Source organism: Cherax quadricarinatus, chromosome 82 (assembly GCF_038502225.1).
Source record: "Cherax quadricarinatus isolate ZL_2023a chromosome 82, ASM3850222v1, whole genome shotgun sequence".
Lineage (NCBI taxonomy): Eukaryota > Metazoa > Arthropoda > Malacostraca > Decapoda > Parastacidae > Cherax > Cherax quadricarinatus.
This window is the reverse complement of record NC_091373.1, coordinates 3,593,215-3,613,670: the sequence shown is the minus strand read 5'-3', so window position 1 is coordinate 3,613,670 and position 20,456 is coordinate 3,593,215. Positions and strand designations below refer to the sequence as shown.

Genomic DNA, 20,456 nt, shown 5'->3' with positions numbered 1-20,456 from the left:
GATGATTCTATTCTCCTTGTATCCCATCTACCTTTTATTCTCAGTGTAGCTACAACTAGAAGTCATCTGATATATCTGTGGTCCCTCTATAAACATGTACATCCTGAAGTCTACTCAACAGTCTTTTATCTACCAATACATTATCCAACAAACTACTGTCATTTTGCCCTACATCATATCTTGTATACTTATTTATCCTCTTTTTCTTAAAATATGTATTACCTATAACTAAACCCCTTTCTATACAAAGTTCAATCAAAGGGCTCCCATTATCATTTACACCTGGCACCCCAAACTTACCTACCACACCCTCTCTAAAAGTTTCTCCTACTTTAGCATTCAGGTCCCCTACCATAATTACTCTCTCACTTGGTTCAAAGGCTCCTATACATTCACTTAACATCTCCCAAAATCTCTCTCTCTCTCCTCTGCATTCCTCTATTCTCCAGGTGCATACACGCTTACTTTAATCGACATAATTCTTGAATTTACACATTCATATTCTCTTTTCTCCTTCCATAACTGATCCTTCAACATTACTGCTACCCCTTCCTTTGCTCTAACTCTCTCAGATACTCCAGATTTAATCCCATTTATTTCCCCCCACCAAAACTCCCCTACCCCCTTCAGCTTTGTTTCGCTTAGGGCCAGGACATCCAACTTCTTTTCATTCATAACATCAGCAATCATCTGTTTCTTGTCATCCGCACTACATCCACGCACATTCAAGCATCCCAGTTTTATAAAGTTTTTCTTCTTCTCTTTTTTAGTAAATGTCTACAGGGGAAGGGGTTACTAGCCCATTGCTCCCGGCATTTTAGTCGCCTCATACGACACGCATGGCTTCGGAGGAAAGATTATTTTCCACTTCCCCATGGACAATAGAAGAAATAAAGAAGAACAAGAGCTATTTAGAAAAAGGAGAAAAACCTAGATGTATGTATATATATATGCATGTGCTTGTCTGTGAAGTGTGACCAAAGTGTAAGTAGGAGTAGCAAGATATCCGTGTTATCTAGCATGTTTATGAGACAAAAAGAAACCAGCAATCCTACCATCATGCAAAACAGTTACAGGTTTCTGTTTCACAGTCATCTGGCAGGACGGTAGTACTTCCCTGGGTGGTTGCTGTCTACCAACCTACTACCTACTTATGTCATGGAAAATATTTTTTTTTTCAGAACTGTATTTTGAGTCATATGGTTTTAAGTGATAGAGTATGTGAAAATTACTGTCCATGTATTTTTCAGTAGTACTGTTAAGAGAAATCACAATGAAAAGGGGCTTTAAATGAAAATCATATGGACTTTCTTTTATATCCAGAAATGGAATGAAGAAAAGGTGAGAAGAGAACAAGAACGACTCTTAAGGCAGGAAGAGCGAGAGCAAGAAATTGAGGAAAGGCGGCGGCGACGTGAACAGCGTCACCGTGAAATGGAGGAGGTTGATGGGAAAGATGGTGAAAATAATAAACGAGGCGAGTCATTTCAACGAGAACAGGGAATGAAAAGTGACTGGCGAGACCCCAGAGATAAACTGAGGAAAGATTTTAGAGAAGGGAGAAATCAACAGGTTTGGCGAAATGGAAGGGATAGACAGCGAGGAGAACCAGATTGGCGTGACGGTCGAGAACGGACTCGAACTGAAGAAGACTGGAGAGAGGGAAGAAACAAAGAGCAGTGGAATGACAGAAGAGAAGAAATTGGCCACCAAGATCTCAGGGAAAAGTTACGAAGTCAACGTGAAAAGCTTGAATCAAGCATAAATGATAAGTAAGTTAATTATTTTTATACATGTAAAACAGTGTTATGGGAACCTCATTAATCAAATGGTATTTTATACATTAATTAAAGCCTAATTTAGATTCTGAATAATATTGTAATTTTTAATTGGTGATAATGTGTTGTCACCATTATTGGTCTTTTATCTTATTATTTTTTAGCATGTTATTTAAAAAAAATTAATCTGTAGGAAGCCTGATTTATGTGTGCTTATCATTTATTCTATACATCACAGGGATGAACTTCCACTTCCCTTGTCTGAAAATGAGAAGAATGTAACATTTTGATTGTTTAAGCAGATAGCCTGGATTGAGGTAGGTACCTGTGACCCTGTCACAGGTAGAAAGAAATATATATATAAATAGACATATGTCACCATGGTTGTTTAATATACTTATAGATGGGGTTGTAAAAGAAGTAAATGCTAGGGTGTTCGGGAGAGGGGTGGGATTAAATTATGGGGAATCAAATTCAAAATGGGAATTGACACAGTTACTTTTTGCAGATGATACTGTGCTTATGGGAGATTCTAAAGAAAAATTGCAAAGGTTAGTGGATGAGTTTGAGAATGTGTGTAAAGGTAGAAAGTTGAAAGTGAACATAGAAAAGAGTAAGGTGATGAGGGTATCAAATGATTTAGATAAAGAAAAATTGGATATCAAATTGGGGAGGAGGAGTATGGAAGAAGTGAATGTTTTCAGATACTTGGGAGTTGACGTGTCGGCGGATGGATTTATGAAGGATGAGGTTAATCATAGAATTGATGAGGGAAAAAAGGTGAGTGGTGCGTTGAGGTATATGTGGAGTCAAAAAATGTTATCTATGGAGGCAAAGAAGGGAATGTATGAAAGTATAGTAGTACCAACACTCTTATATGGATGTGAAGCTTGGGTGGTAAATGCAGCAGCGAGGAGACGGTTGGAGGCAGTGGAGATGTCCTGTCTAAGGGCAATGTGTGGTGTAAATATTATGCAGAAAATTCAGAGTGTGGAAATTAGGAGGTGTGGAGTTAATAAAAGCATTAGTCAGAGGGCAGAAGAGGGGTTGTTGAGGTGGTTTGGTCATTTAGAGAGAATGGATCAAAGTAGAATGACATGGAAAGCATATAAATCTATAGGGGAAGGAAAGAGGGGTAGGGGTCGTCCTCGAAAGGGTTGGAAAGAGGGGGTAAAGGAGGTTTTGTGGGCGAGGGGCTTGGACTTCCAGCAAGCGTGCATGAGCGTGTTAGATAGGAGTGAATGGAGACGAATGATACTTGGGACCTGACGATCTGTTGGAGTGTGAGCAGGGTAATATTTAGTGAAGGGATTCAGGGAAACCGGTTATTTTCATATAGTCGGACTTGAGTCCTGGAAATGGGAAGTACAATGCCTGCACTTTAAAGGAGGGGTTTGGGATATTGGCAGTTTGGAGGGATATGTTGTGTATCTTTATACGTATATGCTTCTAAACTGTTGTATTCTGAGCACCTCTGCAAAAGCAGTGATAATGTGTGAGTGTGGTGAAAGTGTTGAATGATGATGAAAGTATTTTCTTTTTGGGGATTTTCTTTCTTTTTTGGGTCACCCTGCCTCGGTGGGAGACGACCGACTTGTTGAAAAAAAAAAAAAAAAAAACATGATACTGTGCTTATGGGAAATTCTAAAGAAAAGTTGCAAAGGTTAGTGATGAGTTTGGGAGAGTGTGTAAAGGTAGAAAGTTGAAAGTGAATATAGAAAAGAGTAAGGTGATGAGGGTATCAAATGATTTAGATAAAGAAAAACTGGATATTAAATTGGAGAGAAGGAGTATGGAAGAAGTGAATGTTTTCAGATATTTGGGAGTTGAGATGTCAGCGGATGGATTTATGAAGGATGAGGTTAACCATAGAATTGATGAAGAAGAAAAGGTGAGTGGTATGTTGAGGTATATATGTGAAGACAAAAAAATGTTATCTATAGAGGCAAAGAAGGTAATGTATGAAAGTATAGTGCTACCAACACACTTATATGGGTGTGAAGCTTGGGCTGTAAATGCTGCAGCGAGGAGGCAGTGGAGATGTCCTGTCTATGGGCAGTGTGTGGTGTAAATATGATGCAGAGAATTTGGAGTGTGGAAACTAGGAGAAGGTGTGGTGTTATTAACCCTTTCAGGGTCCGTCCCGTAGATCTACGGCTTTATGGTGAGTGTCCAAACCGTAGATCTACGCCATGAGCTCAGCTCACTCTGATAAACTGTGAGTGGTACATTTGGGCCTAGATATGAGAGAATACATCTATGTGGTATGTGTGCACCACATAAAACAGATCCTGCAGCACACTGTGTATAATGAGAGAAAAAAACTGAAATCATGATTTTTCGATTAAAACAGCAACTTTGCAGTGTTTTTTCGTATGTTTTTTATAGATGTATTTGCGATTTCTTGGTCTCATTTGATAGAATGGAAGACATATTACAGAAATAGAGATGATTTTGATTGGTTTTAGCATTGGAAATGGCTTGAAACTGAGCTCAAAGTAGCGGAAATGTTAAATTTTTGCCGATATTCAAGAGTAAACAAACGACCTCACACGTCCAATACACGTCAGCTGGTGGGTCTAATATACATTCACAAATATGGTGATGATATTTATACAATTATTACAGTATTGCATAGCAGTAAATCTTCTATTTTTTGGTGTGAATAAAAATTCATTATGTGAATAAAAAATCAAAATGGAATTTATTTGTAAAGCCTCAAAACATGACTAATGAACAGAGGAAATGTTAGTTTAGTGCCAGGAATGCCTACATTGTTTATTCCGGACCCTATTTTGAAATTGGAATATTTTGAACTTTGTGTTAAATTGGCCAAATTAACAATTTCCGATCACTTTATTTTGTAGTTGAAACAGGTGACTTGGCGATTTCTTGTGCTCAATCGATAGAATAGAAGTAATACTAGTGAAATAGCTAAGAATTTGGTTGATTGGAATAATGTAATTGGCCTAAAATGGGAGTCAAAGTCGGCAAAATCGCCGATTCGTAAATATCGCTGACACATCAAAATTCGCGAGAGCATAATTTCGTCAATTTTCCACCAAATTTCGTACATTTTGGTTTATTACCTTCACAAAAAGATTCTCTACGATTTCATAAGAAAAAATAACAAATTTTTTTTTTGAAAATTCTTGGACACTGGTGCGTGACTCCAGATTTGGGCCTTGGACCCTGAAAGGGTTAAAAGTATTAGTCAGAGGGCTGAAGAGGGGTTGTTGAGGTGGTTTGGTCATTGAGAGAGAATGGATCAAAGTAGAATGACATGGAGAGCGTATAAATCCGCAGGGGAAGGAAGGCTGGGTAGGAGTAGTCCTCAAAAAGGTTGGAGGGAGGGGGTAAAGGAGGTTTTGTAGGCGAGGGGCTAGGACTTCCAGCAAGCATGCATGAGCGTGTTAGACAGGAGTGAATGGTATTTGGGACCTGACAAGCTGTTGGAGTGTGAGCAGGGTAATATTTAGTGAAGGGACTCGGGAAAACCTGTTATTTTTATATAGCCGGACTTGAGTACTGGAAATGGGAAGTACAATGCCTGCACTTTAACCCTTTCAGGGTCCGTCCCGTAGATCTACGGCTTTACGGTGAGTGTCCAAACCGTAGATCTACGCCAGGAGCTCAGCTCACTCTGATAAACTGTGAGTGGTACATTTGGGCCTAGATATGAGAGAATACATCTATGTGGTATGTGTGCACCACATAAAACAGAACCTGCAGCACACTGTGTATAATGAGAGAAAAAAACTGAAATCATGATTTTTCGATTAAAACAGCGACTTTGCAGTGTTTTTCCTATGTTTTTTATAGTTGTATTTGCGATTTCTTGATCTCATTTGATAGAATGGAAGACATATTACAGAAATAGAGATGATTTTGATTGGTTTTAGCACTGGAAATGGCTTGAAACTGAGCTCAAAGTAGCGGAAATGTTAAATTTTTGCCGATATTCAAGAGTAAACAAACGACCTCACACATCTAATACACGTCAGCTGGTGGGTCTAATATACATTCACAAATATGGTGATGATATTTATACAATTATTACAGTATTGCATAACAGTAAATCTTCTATTTTTTGGTGTGAATAAAAATTCATTATGTGAATAAAAAATCAAAATGGAATTTATTTGTAAAGCCTCAAAATGTAACTAATGAACAGAGGAAATGTTAGTTTAGTTCCAGGAATACCTACATTGTTTATTCTGGAGCCTATTTTGAAATTGGAATATTTTGAACTTTGTGTTAAATTGGCCAAATTAACAATTTCCGATCACTTTATTTTGTAGTTGAAACAGTTGATTTGGAGATTTCTTGTGCTCAGTCGATAGAATAGAAGTAATACTAGTGAAATAGCTAAGAATTTGGTTGATTGGAATAATGTAATTGGCCTAAAATGGGAGTCAAAGTCGGCAAAATCGCCGACTCGTAAATATTGCTGACACATCAAAATTTGCGAGAGCATAATTTCGTCAATTTTCCACCAAATTACTTTTTGTTTTATTACCTTCACAAAAAGATTCTCTACCATTTCATAAGAAAAATAACAAATTTTTTTTTTTAAATTCTTGGACACTGGTGCGTGACTTCAGATTTTGGCCTTGGACCCTGAAAGGGTTAAAGGAGGGGTTTGGGATATTGGCAGTTTGGGGGGATATGTTGCATATCCTTATACATATATGTTTCTAAACTGTTGTATTCTGGGCACCTCTGCAAAAACAGTGATTATGTATGAGTGAGGTGAAAGTGTTGAATGATGAAAGTATTTTCTTTTTGGGGATTTTCTTCCTCTTCAAGGGGGGCTCCTTGGCGTGGTGAAGAGGCTCTTGGTCTGAGGAATTAGACCTATCGGTCTTCTTCCTCAGACCGAACCTAATTACCCCCCAATCTCCCCTCCCCTATCCCATCCTCCCCATCCTCCCCTTTTTCCTTTCCTCCTCCTCCTCCCCACTCCTCCCTTTTGCCCTTCCTCTTTTTGTCCTTTGGGATTTCTCCCACAGGCGCGCTAGTTCCTAGGTAGGAGAAAGGACACCGGGGTCCATCCCATTCCGTTGAGGTTTCTTGGCGGTGGCGTAGTTTGCCGTGGAATCTGGATTGCCTAGGGATGTCCCGATCCCTCTCCGGTATCCCGGAGTAGCTTTGGGTGTCTTTTGGGCGACGGGTGTAGCTCTGGAAGCCACCTTTCGGATTCCGGGGGTGGTGGCTGAAGGAGGTATGCTTTGTGGCGGATATCCGGCCGCCCTCTCTTTTGTCCACCGAGGTAGCTCGGCAGATGTGAGGTTGCTATCCCAGATTGCTGGTTTACTGGCATGAAGGGTAGGGTATGGCACGGGTTCCATGCTGCATCTGCGCTACTAGCGGTGTCGAGTCCTCTTGGGCGCGGAGGGAGATTTCTGGCCCTTTCATCCCTCCTAGGAACTATCCCTCCCCGGTCCCCCCTTTTTTTTTCTTTTTTTTATTTTTATTTTCTTTTCTTCTTTCTTTTTTTTTCTTAAAAACAAAAAGAAAGAAGTAACCTAACCATGGCAGCCCTAGTCCATGAACCTGGTACCCCCGGGCCCCTTCTTGATACCGCACCCCGTTCTGACCCCGCCTCGTCTTTGGACCACTCTTCAGACATTCCTCATGCCTCTGTACCTATTGCCGGTGCTGTTTCCTCACCCGCTTCAGGTACTGAGGCCTCGACTGACTCCTTCGATTTATCAGACCTTCGCTCTCCTCTGACTATGCTTCCGGCCTCTCCCTCTACGGTGCGGCAATTTTCAAATCGCCGACCCGTTCCACGTCGGACCAACTCTGGTCCCACGCCTAAACGTCAACGACAATTACCTGCTGATGATACTTCTCCACCTTCACCTTCTCGTTCTTCTCAGAAACGATCGACACGTCCTTCACTACCTTTCCACGCTCAGTTTCAGACTGAACAGTGGACTAAATTCTTCACTTTACGACCAACTTCCTCTACTGCCTATCTTTCTGACCATAGTATTGGCAAGGCACTCCTACGCCATGTTGGTAAAGATATTTCTTTTCATGCTCTTAAGAGCGGTACGCGCATCATTACCGTACAGAATGCTACCCAGGCTCGTGAGCTCTCTCGTCTTACCCATATAGATACTGTTCCTGTCACCCTTGAAAAACATCATTCCCTCAATTCTTGTAGTGGTACCGTTATTCTGCCCCATACCATAGTTCAACAAAATTTCCAGACATGTGGCACCGACATTCTAGAACAGCTGGAACTCCAAGATCTCCCAATCCTCAAGGTAGACACTTACGTTCTTCCTGCCCGTGGGCGGAGACGATACCCTAGCAATGTGGCTCGTTTAACTTTTGACAGCCGAGAACTCCCATCCTCCGTTTATATAGCAGGACATCGGTTACAAGTTCGAAAGGTGATCCCTACACCACAACAGTGTAGAAATTGCTGGCGATTTGGCCATCCAGCGAAATATTGCAGATCTATCGCCGAATGCCCAGTCTGTGGTGCCGATGACCATTCTAATACGTCTTGCAATCGATCTCCCTCTTGCCTTAACTGTCATGAGGCTCACCCTTCGTACTCTCGCCGTTGTCAGGTCTATTTAAACGAGCGGGAAATCCGTTACCTCAAAGAGACAGAAGGTCTCCCTTATGCCATGGCAGTTTCTCATCTCCGCCTCCAAGGGAGACTCCCACGTGTTTCTTATTCCCGTGTTTCAAAACGTCCCCCCACTTCTGGTATCCCATCTTCTACACCCACCTCTGTGGTTACCTCTCCCATAATCACTCCTGTATCTAATCCTTTTGCTGTCCTCGGCTCAGACGTCCCTACTTCAACGCCTCAGTCTAATCTCGCTTCTTCGAGTTCTCTCTTACAAGCCTCAGTATCGACGAGACCTCGTACGACACCTCTTCCCAATCGTCCCTCTACTTCTCAAAAGTCAAAAAAAGGTCCGGTAACACCTCCTACCCATCTTCCACCTCCTCATTTTACCCTCCCTGTCTCTGTCCCTAGTTCTTCCCCTCTCACTGGCTCAGTTACAAGTGCAGAGGTTCACCCTCCTCCTCGTAATGTACCTTCCTCCCCTGTTCCCTCCCAAGTTTCTACCTCTTCTGCCACCTCCCAGGTTCCTGTCTCTTCTGTCCCCTGCCACGCTTCTCCAGTTCCCTCCACCCTTTCGCCCCCCCCTACCTTGGTACAGTCCAATACAGTTCCAATCTTTACTCATCCTCCCCCTACCATTCCCAATATTGTCTCCCATACGACATCTCTGAATTCCGAAACACTTGAAGCAATCTCTGAATATATTGCAGAGACCAAACCATCAATGGACACTGATCCACCTTCCGCTCTTCCTCTCTCCTCTGCTCCATCTGCGCAACTCCTTTCTTCACAGCGCACCGTTCCTTCGCTGCTTGAACATTTTCCACTGCCTCCGCATGTGGACTTTTCTAACCCTTCTAGTCCGTAGGAACCCTTACCTGCGGATTTCAAGTATCTTTATCATTGCCAATCATGGCCTTTTTACAGTGGAATATACGCGGCCTCAGGGGTAATCGGGGTGAGCTTCAGATGTTACTCTCCCAGTTTGCCCCTGTTGGTGTTTGCTTACAGGAACCAAAATTACACTCTGCTGTTATTTCTCACATCTCAGGCTATAATTTATTGTATTCTTCAGATCCTTTTCCTGATGGGACCTTTAATGAAAGTGCCCTTCTTCTCCGCACTGATATTCCGTACCATCAGCTATTTGTTCATACTTCGCTGCATTACACAGCAGCCCGTATCCACTTACATAGGTGGTATACGCTCTGTTCTTTATATCTCTCTCCTTCTCGGGCATTATCTATTCCGGATTTTGCCTTCCTTGTTTCGTCATTACCGCCACCGATTCTGTTACTTGGTGATTTTAATGCCCACCATTTCCTCTGGGGAGGGTCTCACTGTGATTCCCGTGGAATTCAGTTAGAGGCTTTTCTTGCCACCCACCCCCTCCATGTTTTAAATACAGGTACTCACACCCATTTTGATCCTCGGACTCATACTCTCTCTTGCATCGATCTCTCAGTTTGCTCTTCCTCCGCCGCATTAGACTTTACTTGGTCTGTTCTCCCGGACTTACATGACAGTGATCATTTCCCAATCATTCTTACTTCCCCTTCATATTCGCCACCTCTTCGCACCCCACGCTTTCAATTTAATCGGGCAAATTGGAACCTTTACTCACACCTGACTGTTTTTAAAGAGGTTCCTTCTTCGTCCTCCATCGATGAGCTTTTACACCTCTTCTCGTCCTCCGTTTTCACCGCAGCTTCTCATTCTATACCCCAAACTTCGGGCAGGCATTCTCAGAAATGCGTGCCTTGGTGGTCTCCTGCTTGTGCTCGTGCAGTACGTTTGAAACGCGCTGCATGGGGCAGGTACCGGTACAATAGAACCACAGAGCGACTCCTTGATTTTAAACAGAAGCGTGCGATCGCTCGCCGTGTCATCCGTGACGCTAAACGCACTTGCTGGCGAGATTATGTCTCCACCATCACCTCTGCTTCCTCTATGAGTGCAGTCTGGAAAAAAGTACGAAAACTGAGTGGTAAATATTCTCCTGACCCGGCTCCTGTTCTGCGGGTTGCCGGTGTTGATATAGCAAACCCACTAGATGTTGCCAATGAAATTGGCAATCATCTGGTCCGTATTTCTCAGGGACTCCATCTATGCCCCTCATTTCTTTCCTCAAAGTCTGCCAGAGAGTTAGCACCCTTGGACTTTTCTTCTCTCAGAGAAGAACAGTATAATGTGCCTTTTACACTTCAAGAACTGGAGGCAACACTCTCAGCTTGTCGATCATCGGCAGCTGGGCCCGACGACATTCATATTCGTATGCTACAACATTTACATCAGTCAGCCCTTGCAGTCCTATTACACCTTTACAATCTTATTTGGTCACAAGGAGTTCTTCCACAGCTGTGGAAATCCGCCATTGTTCTCCCTTTCCGCAAACCAGGCACTACGGGACATGAAACCTCCCACTATCGTCCCATTGCTCTTACCAGTGCAGTTTGCAAAGTAATGGAACGTCTAGTAAATAGACGTTTAGTGTGGTATTTAGAGACACACAACAGTCTCTCCACTCGTCAATATGGCTTTCGTAAGGGACGTTCTACCATAGACCCCTTACTGCGCTTGGATACGTATGTTCGTAATGCCTTTGCGAATAACCACTCAGTTATTGCCATATTTTTTGACCTTGAGAAGGCATATGACACAACTTGGAGGTATAATATTTTAGCCCAAGCCCACTCCTTAGGCCTTCGAGGCAATCTACCATCCTTCCTTAAGAACTTTTTAACTGACAGGCATTTCCGTGTTCGGGTTAATAATGTGCTCTCCCCGGACTTTGTCCAAGCTGAAGGTGTCCCCCAGGGATGTGTTCTGAGCACAACACTTTTTCTCCTTGCTATTAATGATTTGGCCTCTAGTCTTCCATCAAATATTTGGTCATCACTCTATGTTGATGACTTTGCTATTGCCTGTGCAGGCGCTGACTGTCACCTCCTTACAGTTTCTCTCCAGCATGCAGTCGACCGTGTTTCCAATTGGGCCACCACACATGGGTTTAAATTTTCCAGCACTAAAACCCACCAAATCACTTTCACTAGACGCTCTGTCATCTCTGATCATCCTTTGTACCTCTATGGCTCACGTATCCCTGAACGTGATACAGTCAAGTTTCTGGGCCTCCTCTTTGATCGTAGGTTATCCTGGAAACCTCACATTACCTCTCTGAAGGCAACTTGTCACAGCCGGCTGAACCTTCTTAAAACCCTTGCTCATCTTTCGTGGGGAGCTGATCGTCGAACCCTCCTTCACCTACATTCCACCCTTATTTTATCGAAACTTGATTATGGTGACCAGATCTATTCAGCGGCATCTCCTGCTACTCTCTCTAGCCTTAACCCCATTCATCACCAAGGATTACGTTTATGCCTTGGTGCTTTTCGCTCTTCCCCTGTCGAAAGCCTCTATGCAGAAGCGAACGTTCCATCCTTATCCGATCGCCGTGATGCCCATTGCCTGCGCTACTATGTACGCTCTCATGATCTCCGCAATCCTTCCATTTATAGAATGGTCACTGATATTAGTAGACATTCTTTATTTGTTCGCCGCCCCTGCTTACTCCGTCCCTTCTCTCTTCGCCTTCATTCGCTCTTGTCTTCTCTTCAACTACCACCTTTCTATGTACATGTAGCATCTCACTTTTCCCTACCCCCCTGGGAGGTCCCAGCTGTTCGAGTCTGTTCTTTCTCCCTCCCTTGCTCGAAAGCCCAACTGTCTACGGTCGCTTCCCGCTCTCTTTTTCTTGACCACTTTCACTCTCATTCTCATGCCATTGCTGTGTACACAGATGGCTCTAAGTCTTCTGACGGCGTAGGATTCGCAGCAGTGTTTCCGGACAGCGTCGTACAAGGGCATTTACTATCTTCAGCTAGTATTTTTACTGCTGAATTATATGCCATCCTTACAGCACTTATCCGTATTGCATCTATGCCTGTGTCATCATTTGTGGTTGTCTCAGACTCCCTTAGTGCTTTACAGGCTATACAAAAATTTGATACACCTCACCCCTTAGTCCTCTGTATCCAACTTTGGCTACGCCGCATCTTTACTAAGCATAAAGATATTGTTTTTTGTTGGGTCCCTGGTCATGTTGACGTACATGGCAATGAACAGGCAGACACTGCTGCGCGGTCAGCAGTACATGACCTACCAGTTTCTTACAGAGGTATTCCATGTACGGACTATTTTGCTGTAATATCTTCCCACCTTCACACCCGTTGGCAACAACGTTGGTCTACTATGCTCGGCAACAAACTTCAGTCTATTAAACCGAGTATAGGTTACTGGCCGTCTTCTTATCACCAGTGTCGAGGTTGGGAGACTACTCTCTCCCGTCTTCGCATTGGCCATACTCGTCTTACTCATGGATATCTCATGGAGAGGCGTCTTGCTCCTCTCTGTGAGAATTGCCAAGCTCCATTATCAGTCAGCCACATTCTGTTGGACTGCCCACTTTATCAACGAGCACGCAGAATTTACCTCTGTCGTCGTCTTCGCCCCGCTGCTCTCTCTTTACCTTCCCTTCTCGCTGATGGACCCACCTTTCATCCGGACTCTCTTATTGACTTTTTGACAACGACTGACTTACTTCACAAATTCTGATACTTTCAGCCCTTTCTACTTGTATCTCTTGCTACCCTCTACCCCCGTACTATCCCCTGCCCCGCTGTTTTCTGTAACCTGCTGATCATCCCCCCTCCCTCCTGCCATCCAATTCCCTTGCTTCCTTCCCTACCCTGCAGCGCTGTATAGCCCTTGTGGCTTAGCGCTTCTTTTTGATTATAATAATAATGGGGATTTTCTTTCTTTTTGGGTCACCCTGCCTTGGTGGGAAATTGCCATCTTGTTGAAAAAAAAATATATACATATATAAAATACTTATATATGTACTTATTTTTTTTTTTATATATACACATTGGCAGTTTCCCACTGTGATTGGGCGACTCAAAGAAGGATATGCATTCACCATAACTAATTCCCTAGATTTCTTTCCAGAAGTGCATTAGTATCACAATTCAGATTATCCATTGAACTGCAGCATCTCAACCTGTATTTCAGAGTGCAGACACTGTTCATCCCACCTCCAGAAATTAATGTCAGCTAACTGGTTTGCTTAAATCCCTTCATAATATGATGTTGCCTTGATTTTTAGCCTCATATTAATCACCCAGAAACACTTGGATGAACATTGGGAGTGATTTCATGCTGCATTGTGCAGGGACGACTCAAATTTCTGGAAGGACAGCTGGGGAAGGAGTGAGAATTAAATTAATGTGCACTCCTTCTTCAAGTCACCTTGCCTTAGTGTGAAAATGCTGATATGTATAATGAGATAAACTGTAAAAGAATTTGTTTGTTCTTCTTTAAACAAACCAGCCATATCCCACCAAACAGGGTGGCCTGAAAAGGAAAACAAAAGTCTCTCTTTTTAACCTCAGTAATGTATACAGGAGAAGGGGTTACTAGCCCCTTGCTCCCGACATTATGGTCGCCTCTTACGATACACATGGCTTATGGAGGAAGAATTCTATTCCACTTCCCCATGGAGTTGAGGAAATAAACATGAACTAGTAACAAAATAGAAGAAAACCCAGAGGTGTGTATATATATGCTTGTACATGCATGTGTAGTGTGACATAAGTATAAGTAGAAGTAGCAAGATGTACCTGAAATCTTGCATGTTTATGTGACAAAAAAAAAAAACACCTTCAATCCTACTATCATGTAAAACAATTACAGGCTTTTGTTTTACACTCACTTGGCAGGACAGTAGTACTTCCCTGGGCAGTTGCTGTTTACCAACCTACTACCTAGGAGAATTTGTTTGTATCGATAGATATTTTCACATGAATTAATGACATGAGAATTTATAATTTTGCACCAAAGACTTAACTTATCAACTTCACTTAACCTTGCCAAAATTAGTGCACTGTAGCTCAACCCTTTCATGGCACAACTCCCAAAATTAAATGCTAACAGTGTCGTGATTTAAAAAAAAAAATCTGAAATGATAGAGAATCTTTCAGAAACAAATGACACCAAAAATGCTAAATTTGATTGAAAACGTGTGGAATTATACAGGCTCAAAGTTGGCAGTTTGGGTACAATTTACACTTTGGCAATTTTACCCACTGAGACCTATTTTAAGTCAGTTTTATCCAAATTCCTAGGATTGTTCCATCAAAACAACCTTATAAAGTTCACAGAAGTTGGTAATTCTAGTATTTTACTCAAAATTCAACAAATTCCAACTTCAAAACAGTCTAAAATAAACACTCTGCATTCTAACTGCTAAAACAACTTATCCTCTTTTCATTAATCACATCCCTAGGCCTATCCTACATAACACCTGTCTTCCATTTGGAATCCATCATACAACAAATCAAAGTTTTACCCTATTTCTTGGATTAATAAAATATAACTAAGAATGGTTGGTCAATGGTTTAGGCCATCCCATTTTTTGTCAAAAAAAAAAAAAACTATATATATTTCGCTATTTTGAGCCTTATTTCAAGCTACTTCTGATCCTGAAACTGACATATTTCCATTTCATTAATATGTCTTTCATTCTATCAATTGGTACCTATCAACAGCCAGTAAAACACTAAAAACCACTGGAAAGCATCTCAGACTTGCTATTTTAAACCTAACACATGGTCATAAGTTTGCTTTTCCCATCATATACTGCATGGGGTAAGATTTTTTATGTGCTGTGCACACTTTCTACACAAACCCATTCTCTCATGTCTTTACCAGAATTTACCACTAACAGCATATTTCATGACACTGTTCTTAAAACGTAGATATATACAGTAGGGCCCCACTTACATAGCAGGTTAGGTTCCAGGTTACCACCGGAAAGCAGAATGCCATTTTTTCTACTTGTAAATGCATACAAATGCTAGACAACAAGTTTGTGCTAACATATATTAAGCTAACAGCAGAACTAGGCATTAAAAAACAATAAAAATCAAATACATGCACAATCCATTCATTACTTACCTTAAAATGTGTGTAGTCTTAATGTAGGATGAGAGGTGAGTAGTATTTATTTGTAGGAAGTCAGGTGTAGGTAGCCGGTAGCTGTAGCTATGTAGTCCACCTGGGCTACATAGCTACACCTACCTACATAGCTATACGATATTTAATGCAGCCCAGAGCCATATTATTACCATCGACATACCTTGTTCACCGAGTTTAATCATTTCTAACAACTACCTTTAGTTGCCATCATAAAAGAAGGGAGAAGTAATGAGAAGAATTCATGCTGAGAATTGTAAACAAAGCAGAATGTGTTAAGGGGAGTGACTGGGCCAATCACAGATCCATTCACATTTTTTCTGGTGCTGGACCAGAGAAAATGTAATGTTTTCCCTCTGCCCAGCTACCACACCTCATATTTATGCCAAATTTATTGTACTGTGGGTGTATGTATCACGTTTATATACTATGTAACGTGTTATATAATTTTGAAGAAAATATCATAGATGGATTAATGAAAATGTCCATATTAACTTAAAATAAGACATTTAATGTGCCCAAGAGTGATTATTATTACATTAGTGTTATTACTATGGCATTAAGACTAGAGGGACACTAAGTGATTTTAATGTGTATCTGCATGCCAGCACAGTGTGTAAGTTTATATAGGTACAAGTACACATAAGTATAATTATCAGAGTACATATAAAATAAGCAATAACTTTAAAACCCTTGAAATTTTGGAAAGTTTCCAGACATAATAGAGATGTGTTCACAGACTCTGTAAACAAACCAGATGGGGCGCGGTGGCCTTGTTAGTAAGACAGGGGGAGCCGAATAGTGAGTTTTGGTCATAATTTGAAATGTCCGTATTAGCGGAACGCCGTAGAGCAGGCCTTACTATATAATCAACAATGGTGGCAGTAATGTAGATCAACATACTAGACAGTGAAAGGGTTAATTCTCAAGCACCTATTTAGGTTAACCTAAGTTTAGTTAGTGGTGTACAGTATTACAGTAAATAACATCAACACTATATATATTTTTTGATATACTGTAGTGTACAAAAATTTTTTGCAGTTATTGAAACAATGAATTTGTGCATACTCACACATGGCTTGACATGTTTGTGTCATGCTTTGTTGCCAAGGTCAGTCAACCAAGCCAAACTTCCCTATAAGTTGATTTTTTTTTTTCCCAGAAAATTTATGCATTTATCATTGTATTTTTTATGAAATGTAGTACAGGTGTTCCTCAGTTGATGTAGCAAATGTAATACAGGCCCATAACAGTTATCACTTAATTCTTCATTGTAAGAATCTTTGTTACATTTTTCAAATCCCACTTATGGCATGGGGCAAATTTATATAGGACATAGGGGATTTTCTTTCTTTTTGGGTCACCCTGCCTCGGTGGGAGACGGCCGACTTGTTAAAAAAAAAAATTGGGAATTAATGTCAAATGGAATTACGTAAGTGATTTTTTAATGGGTAATAAGCCTACTTAATAGTAGTTGAATAATGAAAGTGTTTCTTTTTGGGTCACTCTGCCTCAGTGGGAGATGGCCAGTGTGTTGGAGCGTGGGATGGAGGAGGAGAATAAAAAAAGCCTATATTAAGTGTTGGATTACTGTACCATATGCAAATCTTATCTTGCACCAAAACTAAGAAACATAATGTAGGAACATTAATGAAGCAAAAAATCCCCTTAATGTAATATAGTTTAATCCTGTCTAGCCTGTATTTGGCATTTATTATCAGTGACGTATATGAATTTTATAATCTTGAGATTGATTTTGGCCAATTTATTGCAAATTAAATTGCTACAATAAATTTAGTATTTGGCAAAAATTATCGTTTCATTATGAGCAAAGTTCACAAGTTCTGGCTATAAAGAAAAAAAAAAGCATGCACATACACTGGGGGGGGGAGGTTGTACCTACTCACATGCACATGTAAACTCTACATGCATATGTACTACATTCATTCATCTATTCCTTTATTTCCATATCTACATTATTGAGGTTTAGCATTCTTATTAGGCACTTCTATTTATTGCTCAAGGTATTTCTCTTGTTTGCAGTTTAATATATGTTCAGGTAAGTACTTACCTTGCATGTGTGTAATTCTTGTGTACAATAAATTTGTTTATACCTGTACTATTTTTATTTATTTTTTTATTCTTTTTTTTATTGTGAGAGCAGATTGCAGAGAGATGAACAAGATTCTGATGACCACCCATACAAAAGAGGTGAGTAAATATGTTTTATTTCATTAATTACTTTGGCATTCCCACTGCTACAGTTCATTTTTGCAAGCAGTGAGGGGACCCAACTAGTCAGTCCTCTTACTAAATGATCAGTAGTTATCTCCGAGTTTACAGAGGGAGGGGAACTCCAGCACTAGCACTGATTTTTCCATTTAACTTTCAGTTTGTAGGTATTTCTGCAGAGAGCACTGTTAGTTTTCAATCCAACTTGTACTAGTTTCCAGAGTACAGTGTGACTATGTATGCATTGATTTGCCCTCAGTATACCAGTTGACTCATAAATATCCAACAAAATACAGAAAATATATTTTTCCAGTGCATTTGGAACATAGTAATGACTCCTAACCCAAGAAATGGTCTACTCATTGACCATAACATGCCTTGAAGTTAAAATGGGCAATTTTTTTTTCTTAAATCTAAGACTTCATTTTATGTTTTGCTACTTTTATCTCTACAATAAAATTTGTTGATTATTTTGAATACAATATTATTTATTCATAAGCATTTATGTTTTATTTCAAAATTTCGTGTTTAATTTACACATTCTTACTCCTGACTCTTTTTGTATGACTGTGTGGCATTTTGGCTTTTCTATAAATATGTAAATCTCATGAAAATTAAAACTAATTTTTTTTTTTCCAGAAAAAGCTTTCAAGAAAGAAAAACAAGATGACCCCAAGGAAAAACATGATTCAAAGAGAGAAAAACAAGAAGTTTTTGATGAGACTGCATTAGATTATGAAGCCATGGATAATGAGGAAGAGGAGGAAGAAGAGGAAACTGGTGATCAGAAAAAAATAAATGGCAGAATAAATGAGGATGAGCCCATTGGTCGTAACCCTTCACCAAAAACAAAAGAAAATGGAGAGTTAAAAGAAGAAAAGGTGGCAGAGGATAAGGATCATAAAAAGGAAAAAGGATTGGACCAAAAGAGAGGAAATAAGGAGCAAAGTGGAAGAAGTCGGTCTCGGGAGCGTAAAGATAAAGATAATTCAAAATCTCACGATAAACCTAAGGATAGATCAAGAGATAGACGTGGTAGATCTCATGATAGAGGTGGTAGAAATAGAGAGAAGCACAATAAGTCCCGAGATAGGAGAAATAGATCTAAAGAAAGAAGAGATCGCTCCAGAGATAGAAATAGTCGGCGAGACAGATCACGAGATAGATCTAGAGACAGGAGGGATAGGTCACGGGATCGAAGGTCTCGTAGTAAGGACAAGGCTCGAGAGAGGAAGAGGCATCGTTCAAAAACTAGCAGTAGTGACAGTGATTGAACAAAGATAATTTGTATATTCTCTGAGTTAAAGTTACTCATTTTGTGACCAGCTTTATTTCTACTGATGTTTTCATGTAACTTGCTTTGTTTTTTCTAAAATAGTTTATTTTAATGTAGCTTGAGATTTCTTTACATACAGTACTAAATATTAAATGTTTCATATCTGAAGAGCCTTGTTCACTATTTGTTCACTTTACGTTATAACAATTCATTTAAAAATTTTATATTCACTATAAACTTTACTATTCAAGGGAATATGTGTCTAGAAAACTATGTCCAGAGTGGAACTAAATTCACTGAAAAATAAGCTTTATTCAAATTACAGGACATCTTGAAAACACTATATAGAGCTTTAAATTCAAGGATATGTGAATTATTAACTCATCTCTTACTCCTCCCTAAAACAGTACCTTCTCTAAAATAAAGTAAACCCTTAGTGAATGATAAGTGAATCTTGTAAAAGTTCACAAGTATTTTTTTTTTTTAAGTATGTCTCTAACATTCATAAGAAAATACAATAGAAGAAAATTGTATAGCTTTAGTAAATATGTTTGATATATATATTTAAGGTGATGTATGGCTGGGTTTAATTTTTGAGTTGTGATTACCAAACAGCACATTAGCATCTTCCTTAAATACTCTCTCCACTGTGCTTCTCTTAGTGTTAAAAAATGCATTGTACTTGATAAATGTTGACCCACATTTTTTGAATAATGTACCAGATGAACAATACCTTTTGAAAGCATGTAATTTTATTTCTTGTGCTTCAGGGAATGATATATATATATATATATAGATATATATATATCTTTTGATAGGTTATAAAAAAAAAATTCCAGTAGTAATGTTTTTTAGAACTCAATGGGAGGTATTTTATACCATTTGAATGTTCAGAAAAATAAAACATTAAATCCTGGCAATGCGTGGAATGTGTAACTAATTTAGCCATGAAGTAACATTTACTGAGTTTTTATATAGCTATTACTTGCATTCTCATTGTAAAATTTGCTACAAGGGAGGTTCCCTGATGCTTGTGAATGGTTCTTCATCCAAGGAATTGGAATTGTCCTTCCACCCTTGACTGGACCTCATTGCCTCCCATTCCCCAGGTATTGTAGGACTCCTACGGGTTTAGTGTTTCTCCAAAAATAATCATTGTAAAAATAATCTTATACTTTTCATGTATACCAGTACATCTCGTACAAATAAAATAATGCTAAGGTGTACGCTTTTATTTCCCAGTGAATTATATAAGAATTTGTTAGCTTTCAGATGTAAATAGTATGTGCATAATGAGCTTTTCTGGAAAGCAGAAGGTTGGATGGTATAGTGGAAATAACTTGGGGTAAATTCGTTTAGGTTTAATCAGAAACACTAATATTCTGTGCATGTTTTGGGTAAAGTGTTAATGTGTGGTGTGATGTGTTAAATTCTGAGTAGTAAATTTTTTTTTTTTTTTTTTTTTTTCAACAAGTCAATCGTCTCCCACCGAGGCAGGGTGACCCAAAAACGAAAGAAAATCCCCAAAAAGAAAATACTT

At 39.9% G+C, this 20,456-nt stretch overlaps 1 protein-coding gene across 2 annotated transcripts in view; it reads left to right on the top strand.

Annotated features, from left to right (window-relative positions):
- Window positions 1–20,138, top strand: part of Moca-cyp (nuclear cyclophilin protein Moca-cyp) — a 67,556-nt gene extending 47,418 nt beyond the window's left edge. For both annotated transcript variants that reach the window (XM_070102526.1, XM_070102524.1), the window contains exons 10-12: window positions 1,324–1,772; window positions 17,573–17,619; window positions 18,280–20,138. In XM_070102526.1, the coding sequence (XP_069958627.1) occupies window positions 1,324–1,772; window positions 17,573–17,619; window positions 18,280–18,914 (1,131 nt within the window). In that variant the 3' untranslated portion in view covers window positions 18,915–20,138. The remainder of the gene's footprint in view (window positions 1–1,323; window positions 1,773–17,572; window positions 17,620–18,279) is intronic.
- Window positions 20,139–20,456: the final 318 nt, after the last annotated feature.